At 43.0% G+C, this 22,983-nt stretch overlaps 1 protein-coding gene across 2 annotated transcripts; it reads left to right on the top strand.

Annotated features, from left to right (window-relative positions):
* Positions 1–17,855: 17,855 nt before the first annotated feature.
* On the top strand, positions 17,856–22,983 carry LOC101163112 (E3 ubiquitin-protein ligase TRIM39). Of its 2 annotated transcripts, none has more exons than XM_020711613.2 (8): positions 17,856–17,995; positions 19,327–19,901; positions 19,983–20,078; positions 20,206–20,439; positions 21,055–21,202; positions 21,287–21,313; positions 22,172–22,317; positions 22,384–22,983. In XM_020711613.2, exons 1-8 carry the CDS (start codon positions 17,890–17,892, stop codon positions 22,813–22,815), a joined length of 1,764 nt encoding a protein of 587 aa, XP_020567272.1. In that variant the 5' UTR covers positions 17,856–17,889; the 3' UTR covers positions 22,816–22,983. The 2 variants fall into 2 exon arrangements, with proteins under 2 accessions (XP_020567272.1, XP_023804665.1); XM_023948897.1 differs by lacking the exon at positions 17,856–17,995 and adding an exon at positions 18,019–18,347 and having other exon boundaries at positions 18,440–19,901.

Here is a 22,983-nt window from a genome sequence, read left to right as displayed (position 1 = left end):
TATTTTTTTCCAGTCTAAAGAAGTAGGCAGAGTTTTGCTCTCCCTCCTCCAGCCATTTTTTCCTGGATCTAACAAAGGCACCTTCAGCTTTGTGTTGATATATTTGGTCTAATTTGTTTTGAAGGTCAATTAAAGTTAATTTATCCTCCTCCTCAACCTCTTCTGGTCTTTTTTGATAATAAGACATAATTTTTCTTACCACTTCTTCCTCTTCAGCTTTTCTTAATTTGGCATTTTGACTTCCATATTTTCTTAAGAATTTACAAGTTTCAAATTTAAAAAGTTCCCAATTGGTGCAAAAAGATTTTTCTTTATTGGCCTTATTCCAATAAAAATTAATCAATTTTGTAATTTCAATTTTGACTGCTTCATGCCTCAGTAAAGAATTATTTAGCTTGCAGTAATTGAATTTCCGAGTAGTACTGTCAGGAGTAATAATTTGAATATTAATATAAATAGCTCTATGATCCGTCAGAGGGGTTGGCAAAATATTCACAGTGATGTTATCTTTATTTATACAGCTTGAAACAAGCCAGAAATCAATGCGAGATTGTTTGGAACTGGTTTTATTACTCCAGGTGAAGTGTTTGTCATTGGGAAATTTCTCTCTCCAAACATCCACAATATCGAACTTATTCATAAATCTTTTGAGATTGGTGCTATATGAAGTTTCCCGTCTTGGAGGCCATCTATCAAGTGTATTATTGATAGCAATATTAAAGTCCCCCCCAACAAAAAGTATGGAGTCTGGGTATCTGGATAACCATAAGCTTATTTTTTCTTCTAAGGAGTCCAGTAGTTTGTCGTTGTCACTTTTATTGTTGTAACCATATATATTAACAATGATAAAATTGTAAATATCATTTTTAACTGCCATACAGATGTAGTGGCCAAGAGTGTCACATTCAGAGTCTAATATGTAACCAGAAAAGTTGTTCTTAAGTGTGGTGACACCAGAAGAACGTTCAGAACCATGAGATAACCAAATATCGTTGCCCCATTGTGATTTCCAAAAATTTGCATCAGTAGATGTGGAATGACTCTCTTGCAAAAAACAGAAATTTGTTTTAAATTGTTTAAGAAATAAAAATAGAGCTTTGCGCTTGCATGTTTGCCTTAGTCCCCTGGCATTGAGAGAAACGAGTGAAAAAGACACGTTTAATGAACTGATCTAACAAAGAAAGAATAGATTTACAGAAGAGAAGGGGACCGAGCACTGCAGGATTCAAACAAAAATAATGTAATAATCCTGACTAACTAAATAAAGATAGAATAACATCCAACCCGTTTTGGTTTAGAAAATAAAATTAAAAAAATGTGCAGCCAAAATAAGAAGAGGGCTATAAGTTTTTTTTTTTCTCTTCTTCTTCTAAGAAATTAAGGTTTAAAATAAGGTTATAGCCCTAATCAGAAAATGATGTATGGACAGTAAACATCAACCAAATTTGTAATTAAGAAATAGTGTTAATAGTCTCACCAAAGCAGTCAGCTTTTAAATGTAGGATGAGCGTTTCTATGAAGGAGGGAGCACTTCTGTTCCATTGATGAAGCCACAGGCTCCAACAAAGTATGCCGACTTCCCCTCCTTGCGTGCTTTGTCTATTAATGGCCACAATTTGGCACAACGACTTCTGTCTTCCTGGGATAAATCTTCAGCGAATTTCAAGTGATTCTCTCACAGGTAAGAGGATGTTTTGGCTGCTTTCCAGACAGCATCCCTGGAGACACGTGAGGTGAACTGTATGATGATGCCTCTCGGATTGGCGTTGCCTTGCTTCCTGGGTCCCAGTCGATGCACGGTGTCGATGACGTCAGGTAGCTTCTGTTTCTGTTCAGGTAAAACCGATTGGCAAATTTCTATCACCTTTCTTCGTGTGTCTTCTTTCTCAGTTTGCATGGCACCGTGTAGTTTGAGGTTCCATCTTCTGGAGTATCTTTCCAGATCAGACAGTCTCAGCTGGTGGTTATCCAGTTGGTCTTCGCCTCTTTTTACTTTTCTTTCAAGGTCATTCACTTCTTTCTTTACATCTTTCATTTCAGCATGCATAAAGTCAATCGATTTTTTGAGACCTTCAATCTTCAGAGCATTTTCTTTCACCATACTTGAATTCTCTTTCACCATGATTTCCAGACTGTCCGATCTTCTTTTTATCAATGCTGAGAGATGGGATATGAGCTCGTTTGAAGTGGGTGGATCGTTGCTGCCGGAGTCGTACATCACTTTTTTTGACGCTGGAGATTTGAGAGGTGTAGCAGGGAGGGATGGAAAGTCATCCATATCTTCAACATTTGGAGCAACCAAATGGAGGAGGTTAAACCTAGAAGTGGGAGATCTCAGGAGAGAGATGCTGTAGTATCGCGAGACTCAACGAGACCGGTGTGGCAACTCAGCTTGACGGTGCGTAAGTAGCAGAACAAACATTTCATTATTATATCATTTTACCGCCATATCAATTAAGCTGGTAAACTAACATCTGTAAAAGTTGAATAAGCCTTTTGACAGCCTGGAGGACCTGGAGAATTATATAGACGGCTGCTACAATACCGTCGTTATGGGGAAGACCAACACCACCACTCCTTCCTCCAAACGCGTCCGAACAGAAAGTTCTCCCGGAGCTGCCTCCTCTCCAGGCAGTGGAATCAGTGACGCTTTAGATTCCATTGATAAAAAGCTCTCCAGCCTTGACGGCCGCTTGAATCTGTTGGAGATCCTCCACAGAGAGTTCCAAGGCCTGCGAGAGTCTCTGGAGTTCAGCCAGCAGCAGGTGCGGGAGCTCTCAGCGGAGAATCAGGCCCTCAGAGAAAGTGTCAAGACCTTGAGCAGCGACACCGCTCGCCTTTCTGAGGAGAACCGTTCGATCAAGGAAACCCTCCTGGATCTTCAGTCGAGGAGCATGAGGGACAATCTGGTGATCGCGGGGGTTCCAGAGGAGGCAGGAGAAGACCCGGAGGCGACGGTGAAACGCTTCATGGAAGCCCACCTGAAACTCCCCAAGGAGGAGGTGCAGAAGATCGCGTTCCAGAGGGTGCACCGGCTCGGAGGAAGAAGGTCCGACAACCAGCGTCCGCGACCGATTGTAGCCAAGTTTGACAACTACAAGCAAAAGGAGATGGTGAAGGGTCGCGGCCGGGAACTGAGGGGGACACATTTTAGTGTCAATGACCAGTTTCCGGTTGAGATCCTGCGGCGCCGAAAGATCCTTTTTCCTCTGAGGAAAAAACACCTTGCCAACGGGTCTAGAGCCGTGGTTTCTGTGGATAAACTCTTTGTAGATGGAAGGCTCTTCCGAGACCCGGAGATCACCCCCTGGCTTTGCTGAAGATCTGACATCCGAAAAAACAGCGGCTAAACGTGTTGAATGAATGAAACCGGCTCATCAATCATCCACACCTCCATCTCGCTGAAGCAGTTTAATTTTTCTCCCCTCTCATGTTTCTGTTGTTTTTCTTGTTATGTTTGTTTCTTTCTGTTTTTCTTTACCTCTTTCTTCTTTTTAGTTTCCCCTCTCTCCCCCCCCTCCTCATATGTAAATTATCCAAAGGCAACACGTCCCCCGGTAAGTTGGTTTCTATTTATGCACGGAACGGGCACGCGCGCGCAGACAAGCGCGCACACAGGCAAGCACACGCGAACCAGCACACACTCGTGGACATCCCGCAAACACCTCACATAAGCCCACATAGGACACATGCAACATGCAGCTCACACAGTCAGGAAACGCGCACGCACACAAACGCACAGTGTTTCTTCATCGATCAGTGGGCACGCGCACATGGACCGGCACACACTCTATTTAGCCTTACATTCTCTTGGTCAGAGCAGTTATGAACAGTCTTAACATTGTTAGCTGGAATGTGCGTGGGCTTGACTCTGGGCCAAAGAGATTGAAAGTGTTATCTCACCTGGATGATCTTAAAGCAGATATAGCTCTACTGCAGGAGACCCATTTATGTACACAATCTCAGGACCTCCTGTGCAGCTCAAAATTTCCAGTCATATATTCCTCTAGTTATAACTCCAAGCAAAGAGGAGTTGCTGTTTTGATTAATAAAAATGTTACATTTACTCATAAGGATACAGTTACTGACCCAGAAGGTAGATTTGTAATTATTAATATATCCATTCAGAATAAGGACTATTGCATAGCCAGCATCTATGGTCCGAATGTTGACGACTCTTCCTTCTTTCACAGATTCTTCACCTCACTCTCAGTTCACTCTGACTCCACAATCATTATAGGAGGAGACGTCAATCTGGTTCTGGACCCTGAACTTGACAGACTCAGCACAGCAGCAACCCAGCGCACATGGAGGTCTGCAAGTATTCTAAAGCAGTACATGAATGATCTGGGTCTCTGCGACACGTGGCGCTCATGTCATCCAAGCACTAAAGGGTTCACCTTTTTTTCTCCAGTTCACCGCTCACACTCCCGTTTAGACTATTTATTAATCAGTAACTCTCTTTTAAAAGAAATTAAAAGTTCCAACATTCATCCGATTATTATCAGTGATCATGCACCAGTCTCTGTAAATATTTCTAGGGAAATATCGACACCCTCAGGTACAACCTGGAGGTTTAATACGTCTCTGTTAAAAGACCAGGAATTTCTTGAATTCTTTAAAAAAGAATGGGCAACCTTCCTAGAATTCAACAATACACCAGACATCTCACCGTGCATTCTGTGGGAAACAGCAAAGGCAGTCATGAGAGGGAAAATCATTTCTTATTCAACGCACAAAAAACGCAAAGAGAAAGCAGATTTATTAGAATTAGAAAATAAAATCAAAACCCTGGAGACTGCTTATGCTGCCTCTGCACAGGAACACATTCTGGGAGATCTGAAAAATTGAAAGCTGCAGTTAAATGACATCATTAATAAACAAACACAATTTCAAATACAAAGGCTACGACTTGAAAGATTTGAAAACTCTAATAAATCTGGCAAATTTCTGGCTAATCAGCTTAAAATTAATAGAGAAAAATCATCAATCACCTCTATTACGGACCAAACAGGAAATATCACTCATGACCCGGTCAAAATTAATAACCCATTTGAAAACTTTTATAAAAACTTGTACACACCACAGATCAATCCGTCAGAGCAAAGTATTGACTCATTTCTTAATAATGTAAACCTACCCAGGTTAAATGAGGATCAAATAACAAACTTAGACTCTCCGTTCTCGTTGTCTGAACTTCATGAAGCTCTGTTACTTATGCCTAATGGTAAAGCACCAGGGCCTGACGGCTTTCCTGCTGAGTTTTATAAAGAATTCTGGGAACAGCTGGCACCAACGTTTTATGAAACGGTCACATCTATCAATGAAAGCCAATCAATGCCACCTAACATGAACTCAGCCAACATAATTCTTCTTCTAAAACCAGACAAAGATCCCAATAGTCCTTCAAGCTATCGCCCTATTTCTCTAATCAATGCAGACGTAAAAATTATCTGCAAAGCACTAGCACAGAGAATAGAAAAAATCACTCCTCACATAATTGACTTCGACCAAACTGGATTTATCAAAGGCAGACACTCGGATGACAATCTCCGAAAAGACTTGTTAATATAATAGACTTTGCCACCATTAACAACCAGGAAATGACCATACTATCACTGGATGCTGAAAAAGCTTTTGACAGAGTAAACTGGAAGTTCCTTATTGCCACCCTCCATAAGTTTGGTTTTGGAGAAGCATTCATCAAATGGATCAAAATATTATATCACAACCCCAATGCATCAGTTAGAACTAATAAACAGACTTCCAACAGGTTTTTTCTTGGAAGAGGAACCAGGCAGGGTTGCCCACTCTCTCCTTCTCTTTTTGCTATATTTATTGAGCCTCTAGCTGCAGCAATAAGACAGAATGAGAGCATTAAAGGAATTAAAACCAAACACAGCCATCATAAAATTAGTCTCTATGCAGATGACATATTACTGTTTTTAAGTAATATACATTCTGTAAATGAAACGGCAACAATCATTAATGAATTCTCCTCTATATCAGACTATTCCATTAATTGGAATAAGTCTGTTTTATTACCACTGAACAATAATGCGGAGCAAAGACTCACAATACCAGTTAAATCAGGAAATATCAAATATCTAGGTATCAATTTTTCCCCCAAACTATCAGAACTGGTGCAGCTAAACTACACCCCATTACTGAAAAACATACAGGACGATCTAACACGCTGGACCAACCTGCCTCTGTCCCTTATGGGCAAGGTAGCCACGGTAAAAATGAAAATCTTACCCAAAGTTAATTATCTCTTTTCAATGATTCCCACACAACCGCCACTAAAATGGTTCAAAACATTAGACTCATCCATATCAAGCTTTTTATGGAACAATAAACCTGCAAGAATTAGTCTAAAAACTTTAAAATCTGCAAAAAGCTGTGAAGGATTAGAATTACCTAATTTCCACAAATACTTTCTTGCAAATAGATTACAATACATCTTAAAATGGTTAAAAAATAATCCAGAAACCAACTCATGGTTAGACTTGGAACAGGCGTTATGTGGAAAGATCAACCTGTCAGATCTTCCATTTATTAGCCAAACAGTTAAAAAACAGGATTGTTTCAAAAGTATTAATATAAACGCCACTTTAACAGCCTGGTGGGAATTTCTCAAAATATCAAAATCATCAATTCAACCGTGCAAAATGACACCCATCTGGAACAACCCAGACATCCTCATAAACAAAAAATTATCCACTTCCCAGCTTGGCAAGCAGGGGGCATAAAACATCTAGAGCATATAATTATTGATAGAAGATTCATAACTCCCCAGGAACTTCAAGACAAACATGGAATAAATAACTTCTTGGAATATCAGCAACTTAAATCAAGTATTACTAAAAAATTTAAATACAGAGACAACGATTTAAAGCTACCAGATGTAGTTACCACTCTGATCAATTTCTCAATGAATAAAACTCTCTCCAAAATATACAAACTTTTATGTAATTTAGATAATAACATTTCACTTCCGACAACAAAATGGGATGCGGATTTGAGCATCAGCACAGATGAAAGCTTTTGGTCAGAACTTTGTCTAAACACCTTTAAACTGACAAAAAGTCCAAATCTGCAGCTAATCCATTTTAAAACCCTTCACAGAATTTACTACACTGGACAGAGGATGTTCAAGATAGGTCTCAGCAACTCAGACATTTGTCAGCACTGTGACAGTAATCTACCCGACAATTACATGCATGCACTGTGGTTCTGCACGCCTGTCCAGGCTCTCTGGCAGCAGGTATGTGCCGATTTATCAGTCTGGCTTAAGGTTTCAATCACAGCTTCACCGTCACTTTGTGTGCTTGGTGACATGAGTGCCATCGATGTAGAAGGAGGATTAGGCTCTATCATTTTCATAACTCTTTGCATTGCTAAAAAAACTATTTTAATAAATTGGAAAAGCAAGAAAAATATAAATATAAGTCAACACAGAAATCTGCTGCTTGATCAGATCAGCTTGGAAAAAATGTCAGCCCAAGGTTCAAGTAACTTTGAAAGAATTCGGTCTCTCTGGTCTCCCGTAGCTGACTCCATGACTTAGGGGATGGGGGGGCCTGGTCGTCGCTGCTCCTTGCCCTTCTGCCGTGGGCCGGGGTGGGGGCCGGGGCCTCCGGTGCCTGGCGGGGGGTGGTGGGGGCTCCGTTGGTCGGGGGGTCGGGTCCGGCGCCGGGGTGGGGCGGGCTGGGGCGCTGCGTGGTCCTCTGGGCTTGGGTGGGGGGGTGGGGTGGTGTTCTGGCTTGGCTTGGGGGGGTGGTCCCTTTGCCTGTGCTGGGGGGGGTCGGCGGGGGGCGCTGCTCGGGGGGGGGGGGGGCCCAGCGGCGCTGGATGGGCTTCCCATCTACGCCTGGGGCTGTGATCAGCCCTTCCCTGGCTCTGGGGCGGGACAGGACAACCCTCTTGGGGCCCCCGGGCGCTCTGGGTGTCATCCGCTTCGGCTGCGGGGTCTGGGGTGGGGTGGGGTGGGGAGTCTTGTCGGCCCTGTCCTGTGGGGGGGCATTCTGGGGGAGGGGGGGGGGGCACTATTGGTACGGGGCAGGGGGGGTTGATGGGTCGGGGTCTCCGCTGAGGCCATCGGCGGTTTCCCCGGCCGGTTGGCTGCCTCGGCCCCGTCGAGGCCTGACCAGAGCTCTTCTAGGGCCGGCGTTTGGGGGTGGGGGCCTGGGCTTGCTCCGGGGGGGGCCGGCGCTTTCTGGCTCCTCTCCCTCTGTGTGGGGTGGGTGGTGCTGGGCCTGGGGTGTCGGCGCCTCCGGGGGTGGGGCCCCTGGGCTGGGTGGGCCTGGCCCCCTTGCTGCGGGGGGGGGGGGGGGGGGGGACAGCTGTTTGACCACCGGGGGACAGTCTACCAGCTGTCCCCAACTTACCCCCTTCCTCATATAACCTCATAATAGGGTGAGGGGGTGGGGGACTTAGCCTGCGATGAGCCTTGGGGGGGGGTTTACTAGGCAGTGGCCCCCCCTCCTATGGTTGCCGTATGGAGTGGGCCCCCCCTCTTTCGGTTTTATTTGCACCTTAGACATGTAGGGCCCTTGGTAGGGGGGGTGCTTGGACATCACTGCCAGCAAGCAGCAGATGTCCTCCTAGCACCCTACCCGCCAATTTTAACCGCACCTTAGACATTTAGGGCCCCTTGGTGGGGGGGGGGGGTGAGGGGACATCACTGTGAGTAATCAGGAGATGTCCCCTTAGTGCCCTACCCGCCAATTTTAACTGCACCCCCCTTAGTACACACACCCCTACCCCCTCAATATATACATCCCAACATAAACACACACACATGCACACACACACCCTCTTAAACACACATACACGCACACACATTTTGCAAGGAAGGTGGGACCTAGGACCATCTGTCCCCTGCCTCTTCCCTGGTGGGGGGTACGGGCCCCTTTGCAACGGCGGCCGTGTCCCCGGGGTGCCGGCTTCCTGGGCCCGGCGGTGCTCTCTCCGCGCGGTGGGGGGGTTTACATTACATCTGAGCCGGGGGTGTTGGTGTCCCTGGGGGGTGGGTTCTGGTCCTTGCTCCTGAGCGCTGGGCCCCGCCAAATTTCCAACTGTGGCCGAGCCTGGTCGGGCCATATTTACAACACCCCTTGTGGGCCCTCTTTTTTCCCCGGGGTTCCCCCCTCCTGGGCGGGGGCGGCGGGCCCCTGCCTTGCTCCTCCCTGGACCAACCGTGGGCCGGGCGGATGGCTGCCTGAAGTGCGGAGCGGGTCTCCCTTGGGGGGTCCTGGCTCGTACCTGGGGTTGGGGCGGGGGGATGCCCAGAACTCCTGGGTGGTGGTGGGGTGCTCGTCTGGGGCTGTGGGCGTCCCTCTCCGGTGGGGCCCTGCGTTGGGTTCTCCCGGCGCGGCGGGGGGGCTGTTCTCCTGGTTGGGCTGGGGCGGCCCTCTCTTTCCCTCCGTGCCTCCCTGCTCTCTGGCTCTGGGGGCCTTGCGGCGGTCCTGCTGGCCCTGGCCTGGGTGGCGGGCTTGGTCGCCCGGGCGGCGGTTGTTCCCTGCCGGTTTCCGTGTGGCGTGGGGGGGATTCCGGCTGCCGCTGCTGCTGCGGTGGGGGTCTTGGGGTGGGGATGGCTGGGCTCTCTCCCTCCTTCTTTACACATTCCACCATCCATTTTAGAAGAACATGAGCACTCACCTGAGCACGGGTGTTGGCTCACCTTTGCACGGGCGGTTTGCGTGACTGAAATGTTTCACACTAGTTGGTTTTAAGGCATAAGTATGCGTGTGAGCACTATCTGTTTTGTGTACATGTCGACAGATGGACATTTTTGCAGCTAGCAGGTGTGTTTGACACTTGGGCGTGTGTGTGGACAGGCTCCGCCCTTTTTGTACTGCATTTGAGCCTTACCATGGTGATTAACAACCAGTAAACTTGTTGCTTTATGCTGCTTCATGGTCTTATCCCCCTTCCACTCCTACTATCACCCTCCTTCCCCCCCTCTCTCTAACGTCCCTCTCTCTTCTTCCCCTCTTTCCTTTTCCGTCCGGTCCAACACCAAAGATCTTCAAACATGTTTGAAATTAATAAAGTTTGGCCTCAATTACAAAAGGGGTTTATTCAGACATACCTTTGGTTTGTCTGAAGATTAATAACCCCTCTTGTTAAAGTAAAATATGTCCAACACAAGAGGCCCTCAGCTCTCATCTGTTTGCCCAGCTGTTGGACAGGACAAGGTAAAAAAAAAAAAAAAACAACATTTGGAGCAACCGTTGACTGGGATGCAGCGTAGTTGTGGCAGTTGTCCACAAGTATGTTGCCTGACGTAGCGATAGCTTCAACAGCCTCTCCAGATGCTAGCTTGGATTTTGATATATCTAATCCTCTCTTTGCACCTTTTGAAGTCGGTATTCTGCTTCTTATCTCTTAGAGGTCAATATATTCTTGTTTATAAAGAGATTTGTTGGTGTTTTAAAGAATGAAGTCAGGGTTTTACCGTATTTCAAGAACTTTTTGTGCAGAACTCGGTAAAGAGCATCTACTCACTCCGCCATCTTGGTCGCCCCCCCATGAATCTAACATGGTGTCTGCTGCCGAGGCTCAGAGGCTGAACCAGCTCTTTTTACCCTCATTTTTGTATTTTTGGATGAAGACGTTTTCATTTTTTTTTAAATATAATTTAACAATAATTCATACTTTTTTTAACATTCCTTCATTTTTATTAAGTCAGATATTGTGAATTTATGGCTGAGGATCTCCTGAAACTGTCATGTTTATCTGCTGACATTAAATAAACAGGCCTGTGTGTGATCTGTGAATCCTGCAGAGCAAATTATTAGTGAAGAGTGTGATTTTCTTTAAGGTCTGTTTGTTAAAACAAAACAATAAAAGATTCAAAGCACATATTATTTAATGCTGCACACGTTTTTGGGATCAGATGAACAGCAATAATAAGCAGAAGAATGATGGCTCACCACAGTAAACTCAATGTATATAACACAGAAGAGGCATTTTTTGACTTTTATTATCATTTATGTTTTAGAACTTGTAAGCTTGTCCAAAGTTAAAAAATATTAGTCATAAAAGAATGCTATTTTCTCTTAATATTTCAACAATTTTTGACTAAAATAAAATAGTTCAGATACAAATCTTAAAAAGTTTTGCTTCCCTGCTGGACGGAGTCGGAGTTTGGACATGTTTTTTTCTGCTGCTGACATTTTAAACACGTTCATCACTACACTGACATGAATAAATACTAAACTATGTTTGATTTTAGCTGCTTTGCTGCTCCTTCTGGGTTTTACTCTGAGAGAAACTGGTCAGAATGGTTGCAAACGGCAGAACCCTGTACGAACAGAACCGATACAAAGTCCATGTCTGCCTCGGAGTACCATCAATATGAGACAGAGACACTTGATTGGTTAGAATACGGCCCAATCAGCAGCTGTTTGATGGCAGCTTGGTCACGTCAAACCGAAACTTAACTCAGCAAAGATAGGACAAGGTGAGATGACACACAACGCTTGCGGATTTATTTTTGCCGATGCCAGTGGCAGTCATAACACGCTAAGTCGCGCTCAAAGTTGTCAGCAAAATCAAAGATAGAACAAAAGCGAGATTTGACACAACGCACGCAAAAAAATTTGTTTTGCAAAAGCAAAAAACGTTTTTGAAAGCAAAAAAAAGTTTTTGAAAGCAAAAAAAGCTATTTTTGAGCAAAAAACTTAGAAAGTTTTATGTTCAACTTAGAAAGTTTTGTGTGCAACGTGGAGGCAGAAATATCACTCCATAGATTGTGCTGATTTGCAACAATTCACAGTGTGGAAGTATTCACCTAACCAACACGAATCGCTTTTTTCCACATAAGAATCAGCTGATTAACAGTTTATCTATTCTAATTTCCCTAAAATTATTAAATTCTAAATAAAATAAAAAAAAGAAGTTGACATGCAGCCTGTTAGAAATGAGTAATTTAGACAACCAGAGTATAGTCTGTGTTGGCATCCTATGGACATCTTACGGGTATCATTTGCGTGCGGTTAGTAAGATGCAGGGTTCTGACTAGGGGTGTCACGATTCTCCAAATCCTCGATTCGATTTCATTTTCGATTCTAAGGTCACTGTTCGATTTGATTCTCGATTTTTACATTCATTCTTTTTAAAGCACAGATTATCATTTTTTAAACTAGACTTTAATGCAATAGAATATCTGACCTTTGTTAGCAGTGTACCACACTACATTGTCAAATTTAAAACTTTTATTAACAACATATTACAATAACATGTCTTTAGTCAATTAAAATATAATATAATAAATAAACTGACAAAAAAAAAAAATAGACTGACATCTAGTTTCTCTTTTGTAAGTGCAGTCTTCTTCACAAAGATGACATTCAAGTTCACAACAAAACAAACTAAAACAATAAAAAAGACATGTCCATAGTCTCTGAACAATTACCGTAAATTCCGGGTTATAAAGCGCACGCGATTACAAGCCGCACCCACATGTTTTCACATGCTTAACTATTTTTGTACATACACAAGTCGCATCAGAATACAAGCCGCTGTCTCGACAAAGCACGTCCTATAACTCCCAGGGTGAGCGTGGCTCATTACCACACTGTGGGCGGGTACTGTCTTGACTCAAGCTCATGTATCCAAGTGCACCCACATATGAAACAGCATGGACCTCTATTCTGTTCACAAGTTCCTCAGTTATGTTTTTTTTTTTTTTTTTACTTATTGACAATCTAGTTATCATACATAAAATTACTAACAGTAACCATATAATCAACATTACATCCCTCAGTTATGATGAGGAAATTTACATCCGCGATCCCCCATTTCCCATGAGTCTTAGGGGCTGAAAGCGGGGCCAACGACCGGCTCGCCACACTGTTGTACGTGTTTAAGAATGAGCGAGGAGCAGCAGTGCATGGAGGGGTGAAAAGGAACAGCTCTCCTTCCACTTGTGTCACGGCAGCATTATGGTACTAACGGGGCTGGTTAAAAAAACACCATTAAAATAAAGCAGCGGCGACTGAAAAGCGCGCGCCTCAGCGCGATACGCGCGCCTCAGCGCGGCGCGTTCGTCAGAAGTTTCCTTTCACAACAAACACTTGTTGCTCCGCGGACGCCTCTGCGCTCCGCGCTCGCCAAGCGGGCTCCTTTTCTCCCCTTCCTATCTGAAAAGCTCACACGGCGGCTGTGAGCTTTTCAATGCAAAATTCCGCACATGATTTGTGTTTCCAGTCGTGTCCCGACAAAATAAAGGCTGATGTTATTCACACATATTTACGTGCAGCCAGCCGAGTCACTATGACTCAGAGGTAAATACACTTCTGAGCATGCGCTGTTCTCTCCGTCACGCAGCTGACCGGCATTTCCATTTACTGATGGGGGATTTTTTTCACGCTGCTTTTAACGATTGCTTTTAACTTGAAAGCTTCATCATATTGTAGCGGCAATCACGTGCACGTTGGGTCTAATGGCACCAAAGGATTCTGGGATGCTGCCGGGCATGCATGTTTCTTTTTGTTGAACCATGACTGAAGTGTCTAAGACCTGAAGTGAGGTCCATGCTGTTTGGCTGTCTAGAGGTGTGATACAAAACAAATGACAGGTGTTTGGTGTTAGATGGAGAATTCAAACCATTCGCCCAGCCCGAAAGTACGTACATGGCGGCCGCCAATTAAATCCATAAAATAGCCGCGTCACTGAATAAACCGCAGGGCTGTAAGTGCAGGAAAAAAGTATCGGCTTATAGTCTGGAAAATACAGTAAGTGCCTCAAACTATATCTGAACAGATGAACATAAACCACACTGTTGTATTTTGTAATGTATTTTTTAAATATTTTTTCAAGGTCTGCTCATACCTTCAATAACTTTCTCTTTTACATTATTGTACATGGAGGGAATCACCATAGCTGTGGGATGTGTTCTACTTGGGATTTCGTAGCGAGGCTCTAGAATGCAAATTAAATTCCTAAAACCGGAGTTTTCCACCACCGAATAAGGTCACATGTTGGAGTCTATGAATACTCCAACCGCACGCGGAATCGCATTTGCACGAGTTGAGTTGCTGGGAAGTTTAATTCCAAACGAAGACGGAAGAGTAGTTTGTGTAGTTGTTGGCTGCATGTTAGTCGTGCTGCCCGCGAGAGAATACGGCACACGCACATACATAGCGCAGCTTGCAAACCGTTGTTCTTTTTGTCAACAACGCGAACGTTGTCAACATAACTCACTGGAAATCCAAAATACTTCCACACCAGCGACTTCAGTGAAAGAGGAGGGGATTGGAGTTCTGGGGATGGGTCTCCTGCATCTGCCATGCTATCTTTTGGGTGACTGTTAGAGGAGGTTGACTCGCAGCACTTCTTTTTTTTAAAGCTTTATTAACAATTAGACTCGCAGCACTTCGACACGTGTTTTTTCCGCTTGGCAGACCAGACGCTACATGGGGGCGTGGCAGCATTGACGATTCCATTTTTTCATTCGAAGTTCGAGACTGTGACTTAATTTTGGTCGATTTTGATTTAAAGTCGAAATCGTGACACCCCTAGTTCTGACCTGTGTGATGACTAGGGTGCAGAATAAGGGCACCATATGACAACATGCTCCACACATCATAGTTGCACGCAGCATACATTAGCCTTACAAGGACTTCACAGTGCACTTACCACAGCGATTGAAGTTCTATTTTCACGACGTCCCTTGAGGTGGCCGTACAACCTCAAGCTTATTATGAGACACATCTGTGCTCCCTTTAAGATCTGGTCTCTCCTGTCTACGACCCTCCACAGGCCCAAAACATGCAGCATCTATTTAGGGGCAGAATTCACCTTCTCTAAGCTCTGACTTGCTAATGCTTGGGGTCTCTTTTGTACCTGGAAATAGCACACCCAGATGTCAGGGACAATTAGAGTAATATTTAAAGTATACTGTCATATTTTGCATTATTCCTGAGAATTAAAAACGTTTTTATATTTAAAAAAAGCATTTAATTATTGGCTGTGTTCAATAATAATATCAGCAATAGTAATGTGAACAGATATTAGTAATGAATAGTAATGTGGAGCAGAAACAACTGGCTGAACTTACTTTTTACAGCTGATGATGATGATGTTGGACATTCAGATGTTTGCAGATGTTTTCACAGAGAACAAGGACGGATAAAACATCCATAAAGAAATATTTAAATACATATAGGAAGTGACTATTAACACGTAATTAGGGTGGGGTTCCGGTTACAGTTCCATCCGTTTTTCTGCTTGGTCGCATGTAAATACATGCCGAAAACGTCGACCATAAATATGACATAGTTTTCAACATGAGGAAACAATTATGTTGTTTTAGGAAACAGTATTAAATGTTTAACCCTTCAGACCAACGGCTAGTGCTTGCTTCAGAAGATAAATAAAAAAACCTAACTTAGCACATACTTATACCTAGCAAAATATGATTCATCCAGATGTTACACAGTGTTTTTGTCACTTGGATAAATTACACAGATTGTTTGTGTAAACTGTGACCTATATTTACAGAATTTTTGGAAAATTTTTACTGTAATAATCTGCATTATTCATATAAATTAGAATTTAAAAGCATTCAATTATTTGCTGTCCTTACTAATAATATTAACAATATTAATATTAACATATTTACCAGAAGAAACTAGGTGAACTTACTTTTTACAGCATGATGTTGGACGTCCCGGCCTTTGCAAATATTTTCACAGAGAATATAGACTGAGTATATAGACTGCTTCACAAAACAGAAAAATGCATTAAAATCACAATACATCATAGATAGTAGTACATATTGTCAATATTCAGTATAACATTGTGATTGTCACCAACATAAGCAGTAGTCAGTATTTCATATTTTAACCTTTAAAATCCACTGCTAGTCCTGCTTCAGAAGAAAAATAGTTAGTTTAGCCAACCCTAAGGTAAACCTAGCATAATTTAAATTAAAACATGATAATATAACATCATACCTTTTTATTGAAACGTAGGTCAGCTTTCATCTTTCTCTTTTTACAATCCGTGCTTGAGGGCTCAGCATGATTTCCAAAGTGGTTAAATTATAGTTTGTTTGTTTGTTTATAGCCAAAACTCCTGCCGCCCTCTGAAACGCGTCGAACCGTTAGCTTGTTCCCGCGCCTTTTTCTTCATAGTTATGATGCGGGGGGGGGGGGGGGTCTGTAAAGGTATGCACAAACGTACACAGATGTTCTTTTTAAGTTTTGCAGCTTTATCAGAGAGACGCTGGGAGGAACATTAAAGAATCGGGAAAAAAATTCTTCTTACCATCTTCAGTAAAACAAAAAAGTCACTTGGCTGACCTAAGTCGCTAAACAACGTCACCAACTCATTAGCATATTCTTTGAACAGTCTTTAGAGAAAATAACAGTAAATCATTTTAAAAAAAGCATTCTTGCCATATGTAGCATAGTATTTCTTTTTCTAGCTTGTCCTCATCGTTTACAGGTAAAGAGGGCTATCCTACTTCTGTTTGTGTGTTAAATTCAGTCATTTATTCAGGCGGAATGTGAAGAGAACAGGAACAGTCTCTCAAAATCCCGTCACCGAAGGACCCCGAACGGATGTTCCAGGCCAAACGGTTATTGTACCTACACCGCAATATCAAACTGGGCGGGATTAGCTGCAGTATCGCGCATGGGTGATTCATTTACACCTTTATCATGGCGGGGCGCGGATCTCTCTCCGCTCTGCTGCAGCTGCTGAAGGAAAACACCGTTGAAAGTGCTTGGGAGTGGGCGGGGCCTCACGGCACAGCAGTACCTGCTCCTGCTCGGTGAGAACAGAAATGGCTCAACGATTTGTGCTTTTAAATTTGTCTCTGTGGCATTGACTGTAGAAAATTAAATAAAGAAGTTGCCTTGTGGGCCTGGAATGTAAAAGTTTCTCTCACGCACAGTGAACGGAATGACACAACAAACGTCTTGAACCATTAATATGCGCCTCATAGTGGTGAAAGAGAGGTAGTACATCACAGTACATCATGATACACGAATCACATTTCCAGAATTCCAGAATATTTCCAAGTGCAGAATATAAAAAATATTTTACGTTTTTTCCCCCTGCTATCTTACTAAAATAAGATAAATATAATAACTTGCTGAGATCATCATAACTGCAAACCACATTTTTCAAACTGGCAAACTTAGAGGCTGTTTTTAGGTCTCATGAATTACCAAGACGTTTAATATCCACATTTTGGATGTTTTTATCACGTTCTTGTAGCATTTTTCTGATGGAGGACATATATTAAAATTTGCATTTTTTTCCATTTAACCTGCCACAAGCTCCCTGCTCCACTCCATTCTGATGCATCCACATGAGATGACTACATCCATGTACATCCAAGCTGGCATCTGGTTCAAAACTCTACAGCTGGATAGCATCAATATTGCTCGCCATTTTTGTCGTAGAGAGGAGCGGCTACACCTCAAGGGGAGGGCAGAGGTATGTCTTGCACTCTCCTTGAGGGTCTATCGTTCTTGAAACAATAGCTTTGTGTGGATGTCCTCAGTTTACCTTTCCATCGTGCCTTTTTTAGATAACTTTGTGATGAGATTGAGAGATGTCAGTGAAGACTGTTGGAAACATAGAAGGCAGGTCATCTGGAGATTAAAAATAAAACAAGACTTTATCACAGTTGAGACTAAACGTGTTTTTTAATCTGCTAAATTCCTCTTTTCAGAGGGTAAAAACTTTCATGCCATTTATCCATAAAGGTGTTTTTCCGCTTTGATGAATACGTTGTTGAGTTGCAGTAATAGAATATTTGAAAACAGTGTTTGAGAGTACTTCTTTCAAAGCGATCCAGTTTCACACCTGATCCAGATTTCCCTCCTCCCACTCCGCAGTCCCTGAGGGAGTGGTAACAGCTAAATGGGGAGGACTTTGGATTCCCAAACACAATGCCAGCCTTCTCTTCCTTGGAGGTCGTCTTTCACATTCGGGATAAAAAGCAGACCTGAGACTGAACGAGAGCTGGGTATGTTTCAGGATTTAGTTTGTACAGTGTTTGCTTTGTATTTTATTGCACGGAGACTAAAGCCAATCTGAGTGCACTGACCTCTGAAGCCAGCGGTTGGTTCTCACAGGTGGAGTTGTGCGGGGAGTTAACTGGTTTGAGGGACACCTTTGAGTTTCTATTTACAAAGAGAGGCTGGGTCACGTGAGTTGGACTTTGGCCAGTAAGCAGGAAAAGCTGTAATTTATTATGTGAGGATACCAGAAGCTCCTGTGAGTACTTTTCCCTGTGAAGGTTTAAGGCCCGGTTTATACTTCATATCGCTTGGGTCACATTGGTCGCCAGGCCATCGGAAAGGAATCGCTGCAAAATGGTACACAAGATGATGACATCATCTGCAATTGGAATTTGAAGTACAACTGCTTGCATATCTCGCCATTTAACCTGCCTTGTATCTTCCGATAGTGGCCGGTCTCTGATTGACGCCGATCTCAACCAGTGTAGCAATCAGGTTTGGTCAAGAAACGTTCATTCGCTTTAAACTTCGTGTGGTGGCATAAGCCAAAGAAAATTCTGGTGAGGAATGTGCACGACATTTAAGGATAGATTCTAAACGGATCCAACAATGGTGCAAGCAGATGGGTGATATTGAGAAGACGGTTGCAGAAAAAGGAGCAACAAGCAAACATTTCCTGGTGGAGATGACAAGAGCAACAAATTAGAAAAAAGTGGTTTTAACGTGGATTATTGAGTAATGGCCGCATGTCTCCAGGGAAAGTGATCTGCATGACAACCGGCAAGAATTTTTGGTACGAATGCTTTGATGCTTTGAAGAGGAAAGAAACATTCGCTTATCATAAGATAATAGGTACAATTTTGTCATCACTTCAATAAATCCTGAAATGTTCATCTGGTGTTGTTGTCTACATGTTGTGACACACAAAATAAACCCATTAGCCATCACCATTCTGTCTTTGATGGAATAAACGTCGGAGTCCAATAGACGCCTATCTCTAATAAACACCATAAATTTGGGATATTTGAAGATATACGATATACCTATGTCAAGCGATTAGAAGACGTGATGGTGTAGCAGATATTGTCATTATTTCCATTGTAAATACAAGAGGGATAAGAGAGTATTTCATTTTCACTTCATGTTTACTTTTTAATGCAGCTATAAGTTCAGCTAAACTGGATTAAGATGTAAAGCAGCTGGCAAATCATTTCAAATGTAACTGTTTTGTAAGTATAGTTTTTTGGTGTTTAGGGCGATTGATCCAATGGACGATGACTATGAAGTTTGAACCGGGCATTAGACAACAATTGAACATTTTCTGTTCCTGCCACAGAGGTCATGTCTGCCCCCGGCGGCCTTCTGTCAGAGGTTCAGTTCCAGTGCTGCATCTGTCAGGATGTTTTCTCTGAGCCTGTCTCCATCCCCTGTGGCCACAGCTTCTGCCTTACCTGCATCACATCCCACTGGGATGACAGCGCCGTCATTAGCTGTCCCAAATGTCAAACGGCGTTCCACGGCCGCCCTGAGTTTTGCGAAAACTCTTTTGCCAAAGAAATGTCGGAGCAAATCCGATCCAGAAGGCAGAGCGGCGTGACCCCGCTGACGGCGAAAACCACACCGTGTGACGTGTGTGTAACACAGCAGGCCAAGGCGTTGAAGTCTTGTCTGGTGTGCTTGACTTCATACTGTGAGCGCCACCTACAGCCTCACCTGAAGGTCACCAGCTTAAAGAAGCACAAACTGACTGATCCCGTGGCGATGCTGCAGAACAGAGTGTGCAAACGACACCAGAGGCTTTTGGAGCTGTTCTGCAGAAATGACCAGAGGTGTGTTTGTGTGCTCTGCAATGAAACTGACCACAAAGGTCATGACACTGTGCCTTTGGAGCAAGAGAGCAGTGAGAAGAAGGTAAGATCCCATAATGGTGAAGGTTTTATGCAACTTAGCACTAAAGCTAATGATGCCTTTTTGTTTTATTTCTGCTTTAAGGCTCACATTACAAGGATTGAGGCTGATGTGCAGCAGATGATCCAGAGGAGAGTCCAACAAGTCCAGGAGATCAAACGCAACATTGAACAAAGCAAAGTGAGCTGGTTATGCCTCCAAGATCAGCTACGCTGAGATTACCCTGAAGCATTTTTCTATGTTTTTGAGCTATTTAACTCAATTGTTGGCATTTGCTAAAACACCGGACTTTTCCTCTAAATGACAGGAAAACACAAACAGAGACATAGAGGAGAGCTCAGCGGTTTTTGCCGCTCTGCTTCGTGCTGTCGAGAGGAGTCGAGCTGAGCTGGAGGAGGTGATGGAGAGGAGGCAGGCGCAGGCAGAGGAGAGGGCGCAGAGGTTTATCACAGAGCTGGAGGAGGAGATCCACCAGCTGCAGAAGAAAAGACAGGAGATGCAGCTCATTTTGCAGTCAGAGGACCACATCCACATCCTGCAGGTGACAGCTTAAGAAACCATCATGAGTATCGCGAAAAATAGAGCTTTAAGTGTCGATATTTTCTTTTTTTGATGACAATTTCCAAAAAAATGCAAAATATTGTTGGAAAGATTGGCATATTTGGCAGCTTGGATATTTTAAAACTACTTTTATCTGCTTAACAAATAAATTGGCAACGTCTATGAAGCCTTTTCAATTACTTTAAAGCAGAAGTTCTAGAAAAGTGTTTAAGTTATTGTGTTTTTGAAGTGACTCATATTCTTAAAAACCTCAAAAATGAAAATGTGTCATTAGAAGTTTGGTTTTGAAAAATGCTGGGGCATCGTAAACCCATATTAAAGAACCAGGTTCAGTCTTTTTATCTTTTTTACTTGTTTTCATGTTGAATTTGCTTGATAATGTGTAAAGGTGTGTCAAAGCTGCGCTTCTACTTAATAAAGAGGCACATGCCTAAGTAAAACAGCAGGAGAGGCTAACTCCTCCCATAAGAGTTTTTAAATTCACCAAGGCAAGGTATTGACGTTTCGTAAACACTTCAAGAAGCTCTGTCAATACTTGAAAAGGTGGGAAAATATGAGGCCACGCCCCTGAAAGTTGGTTTGTTTGTTTCATCAGAGGTTTCCAGCTTTGAGTTCCCCTCCTTCTGTCAAGCCCTGCTCTGACCTCCTGGTCCACTCGGACACATGTTTGGGAGCTGTGAGGAGGGCGCTGGCCACCGTCCAGCAGCAGCTCCAAGAGGAAATGGAAAAACTGTCGATGCAAGGTCAGTTCCTGGATCCACCTCAAAGCAAACAGCAAAGCAGATGAAATGCATGATGGTCTGATCAGACGTCTTTGTGATTTGCAGACCACGAGAGGATCCAGAAGTATGCAGGTACATTCCAATCATGATTTTTCCTGTTCTAATGATGAAACTATATCAGCGAATAGCTTTATGCAAAATCAATTGACTTTACATGAGAACTGGACTGAGTGTGTGACGTCACCCATAGAAAATGGGTGACATCAGGTGCCAATGAAATAAAGTTTGAGACACACTGAACCAAAGCCATGACTATCAGCAAATGACTGCTCTTCCTCTGAGTAACATCTTCCACGCCCACCGTTTAAGTGACTTCTGATGCTAAGGGTCAGTTAGAAACCAAATGTGGGCGTGGTAAGTGAAACAGAGCTTATTTTGTAGTAAATGAGAGTTTGTTCATGTTATTAACAAGGTATCTTTTTCTTAATGTCACCCAATAAGGATAAAATTCAAAGATAACAGTTAATATAATCTAATATTATGTACAGTAATATAATATAATATAACATAACATAACATAATATATTTGTAGCTTGGAAATAGGAAAAGAACACTAACCTTAAGAAAAAATTTACTTAAAATTTTCTGTCCATTTAATAAGTCATTTTTATATAAAAATAAACTTTAAAATAAGAAACAAACATTTAGAAGCAAGTATTAAAAATATATAAACGTTAAAATTACTCAAAATTGAATGTTATAAAGCTGATTTTCTATTTGCTAGATCTAAGCAAATGGTTTGTATTTTTTTTAGCTTTTATGAACGTAATTGTAGATCATTTTGATTATAGGCACAAAAACTAAAGTAATAAGTGGATATAACTCATTTTAGAACAAAATGAGCCTATGATCTTAGTTAAAACAACTTAAAAGCTTGGAGTGCTCTAAAATGGGATAAAGCTCTATAAACATTGAACTTTTGTCTGCAAGTTGATGTCTACCTGGACCCCAAAACAGCCAACCCTTGGCTGGCGGTGTCCCATGATGGAAGGCGAGTGCAGGACGGAGAGATGGAACAGGACCTGCCTGATGCGTCCGAGCGTTTTGATACCGCCCCCTGCGCCCTCGCCCTCAGGGTAACCACGTCAGCATTTGTGTTAAGTGTGATTCCTGTTGTAGCATAAAATCGTCTTCTTTTACAGGGTTTCACAACCGGCCGGCACTACTGGGAAGTAGAGGTGGGAGATAAGACGGCGTGGGATTTGGGCGTAGCTCAAGAGTCCGTCAGCAGGAAGGGTGTTGTGACGCTGAGCCCGCAGGACGGATTCTGGGCCGTTTGTTTGAGAAACGGCTGGGAGTACCGGGCCTGTGCCAGCCAGGCGGAGCTGCTGAGCCTCTCCAAGCGGCTGCAGGTCGTTGGCGTGTTTCTGGATTACGAGGGCGGGACGGTGTCTTTTTACAACGCCGATACCAAAACACACATCTACTCGTTTGCAGAGACCCCGTTCACCCAGGCCATGTATCCCTTTTTTAACCCAGAAATGAGTTACAACGGCACCAATAAGTCACCGCTCATCATCCGCCCTGCCAGTGTGGTCTACAGCAGCAGGGATTTGGAGGATATTACCATATGATCATATTATAGAAGCCAAAGGGCTAAAACATGTAAATCATATCTAGATGTAAGTGTTTAATGTGTGGTTTATTATTTATTCAGACTAACCCAGCCTTTGTTTTTAAAGCACATGTTACAGTGAAACTGTCGAACTGCACTTTGTTATTAAAAACGAATACAACAATAA

Source organism: Oryzias latipes, chromosome 18 (assembly GCF_002234675.1).
Source record: "Oryzias latipes chromosome 18, ASM223467v1".
NCBI lineage: Eukaryota > Metazoa > Chordata > Actinopteri > Beloniformes > Adrianichthyidae > Oryzias > Oryzias latipes.
This window is presented reverse-complemented; position numbering and strand designations above follow the sequence as displayed.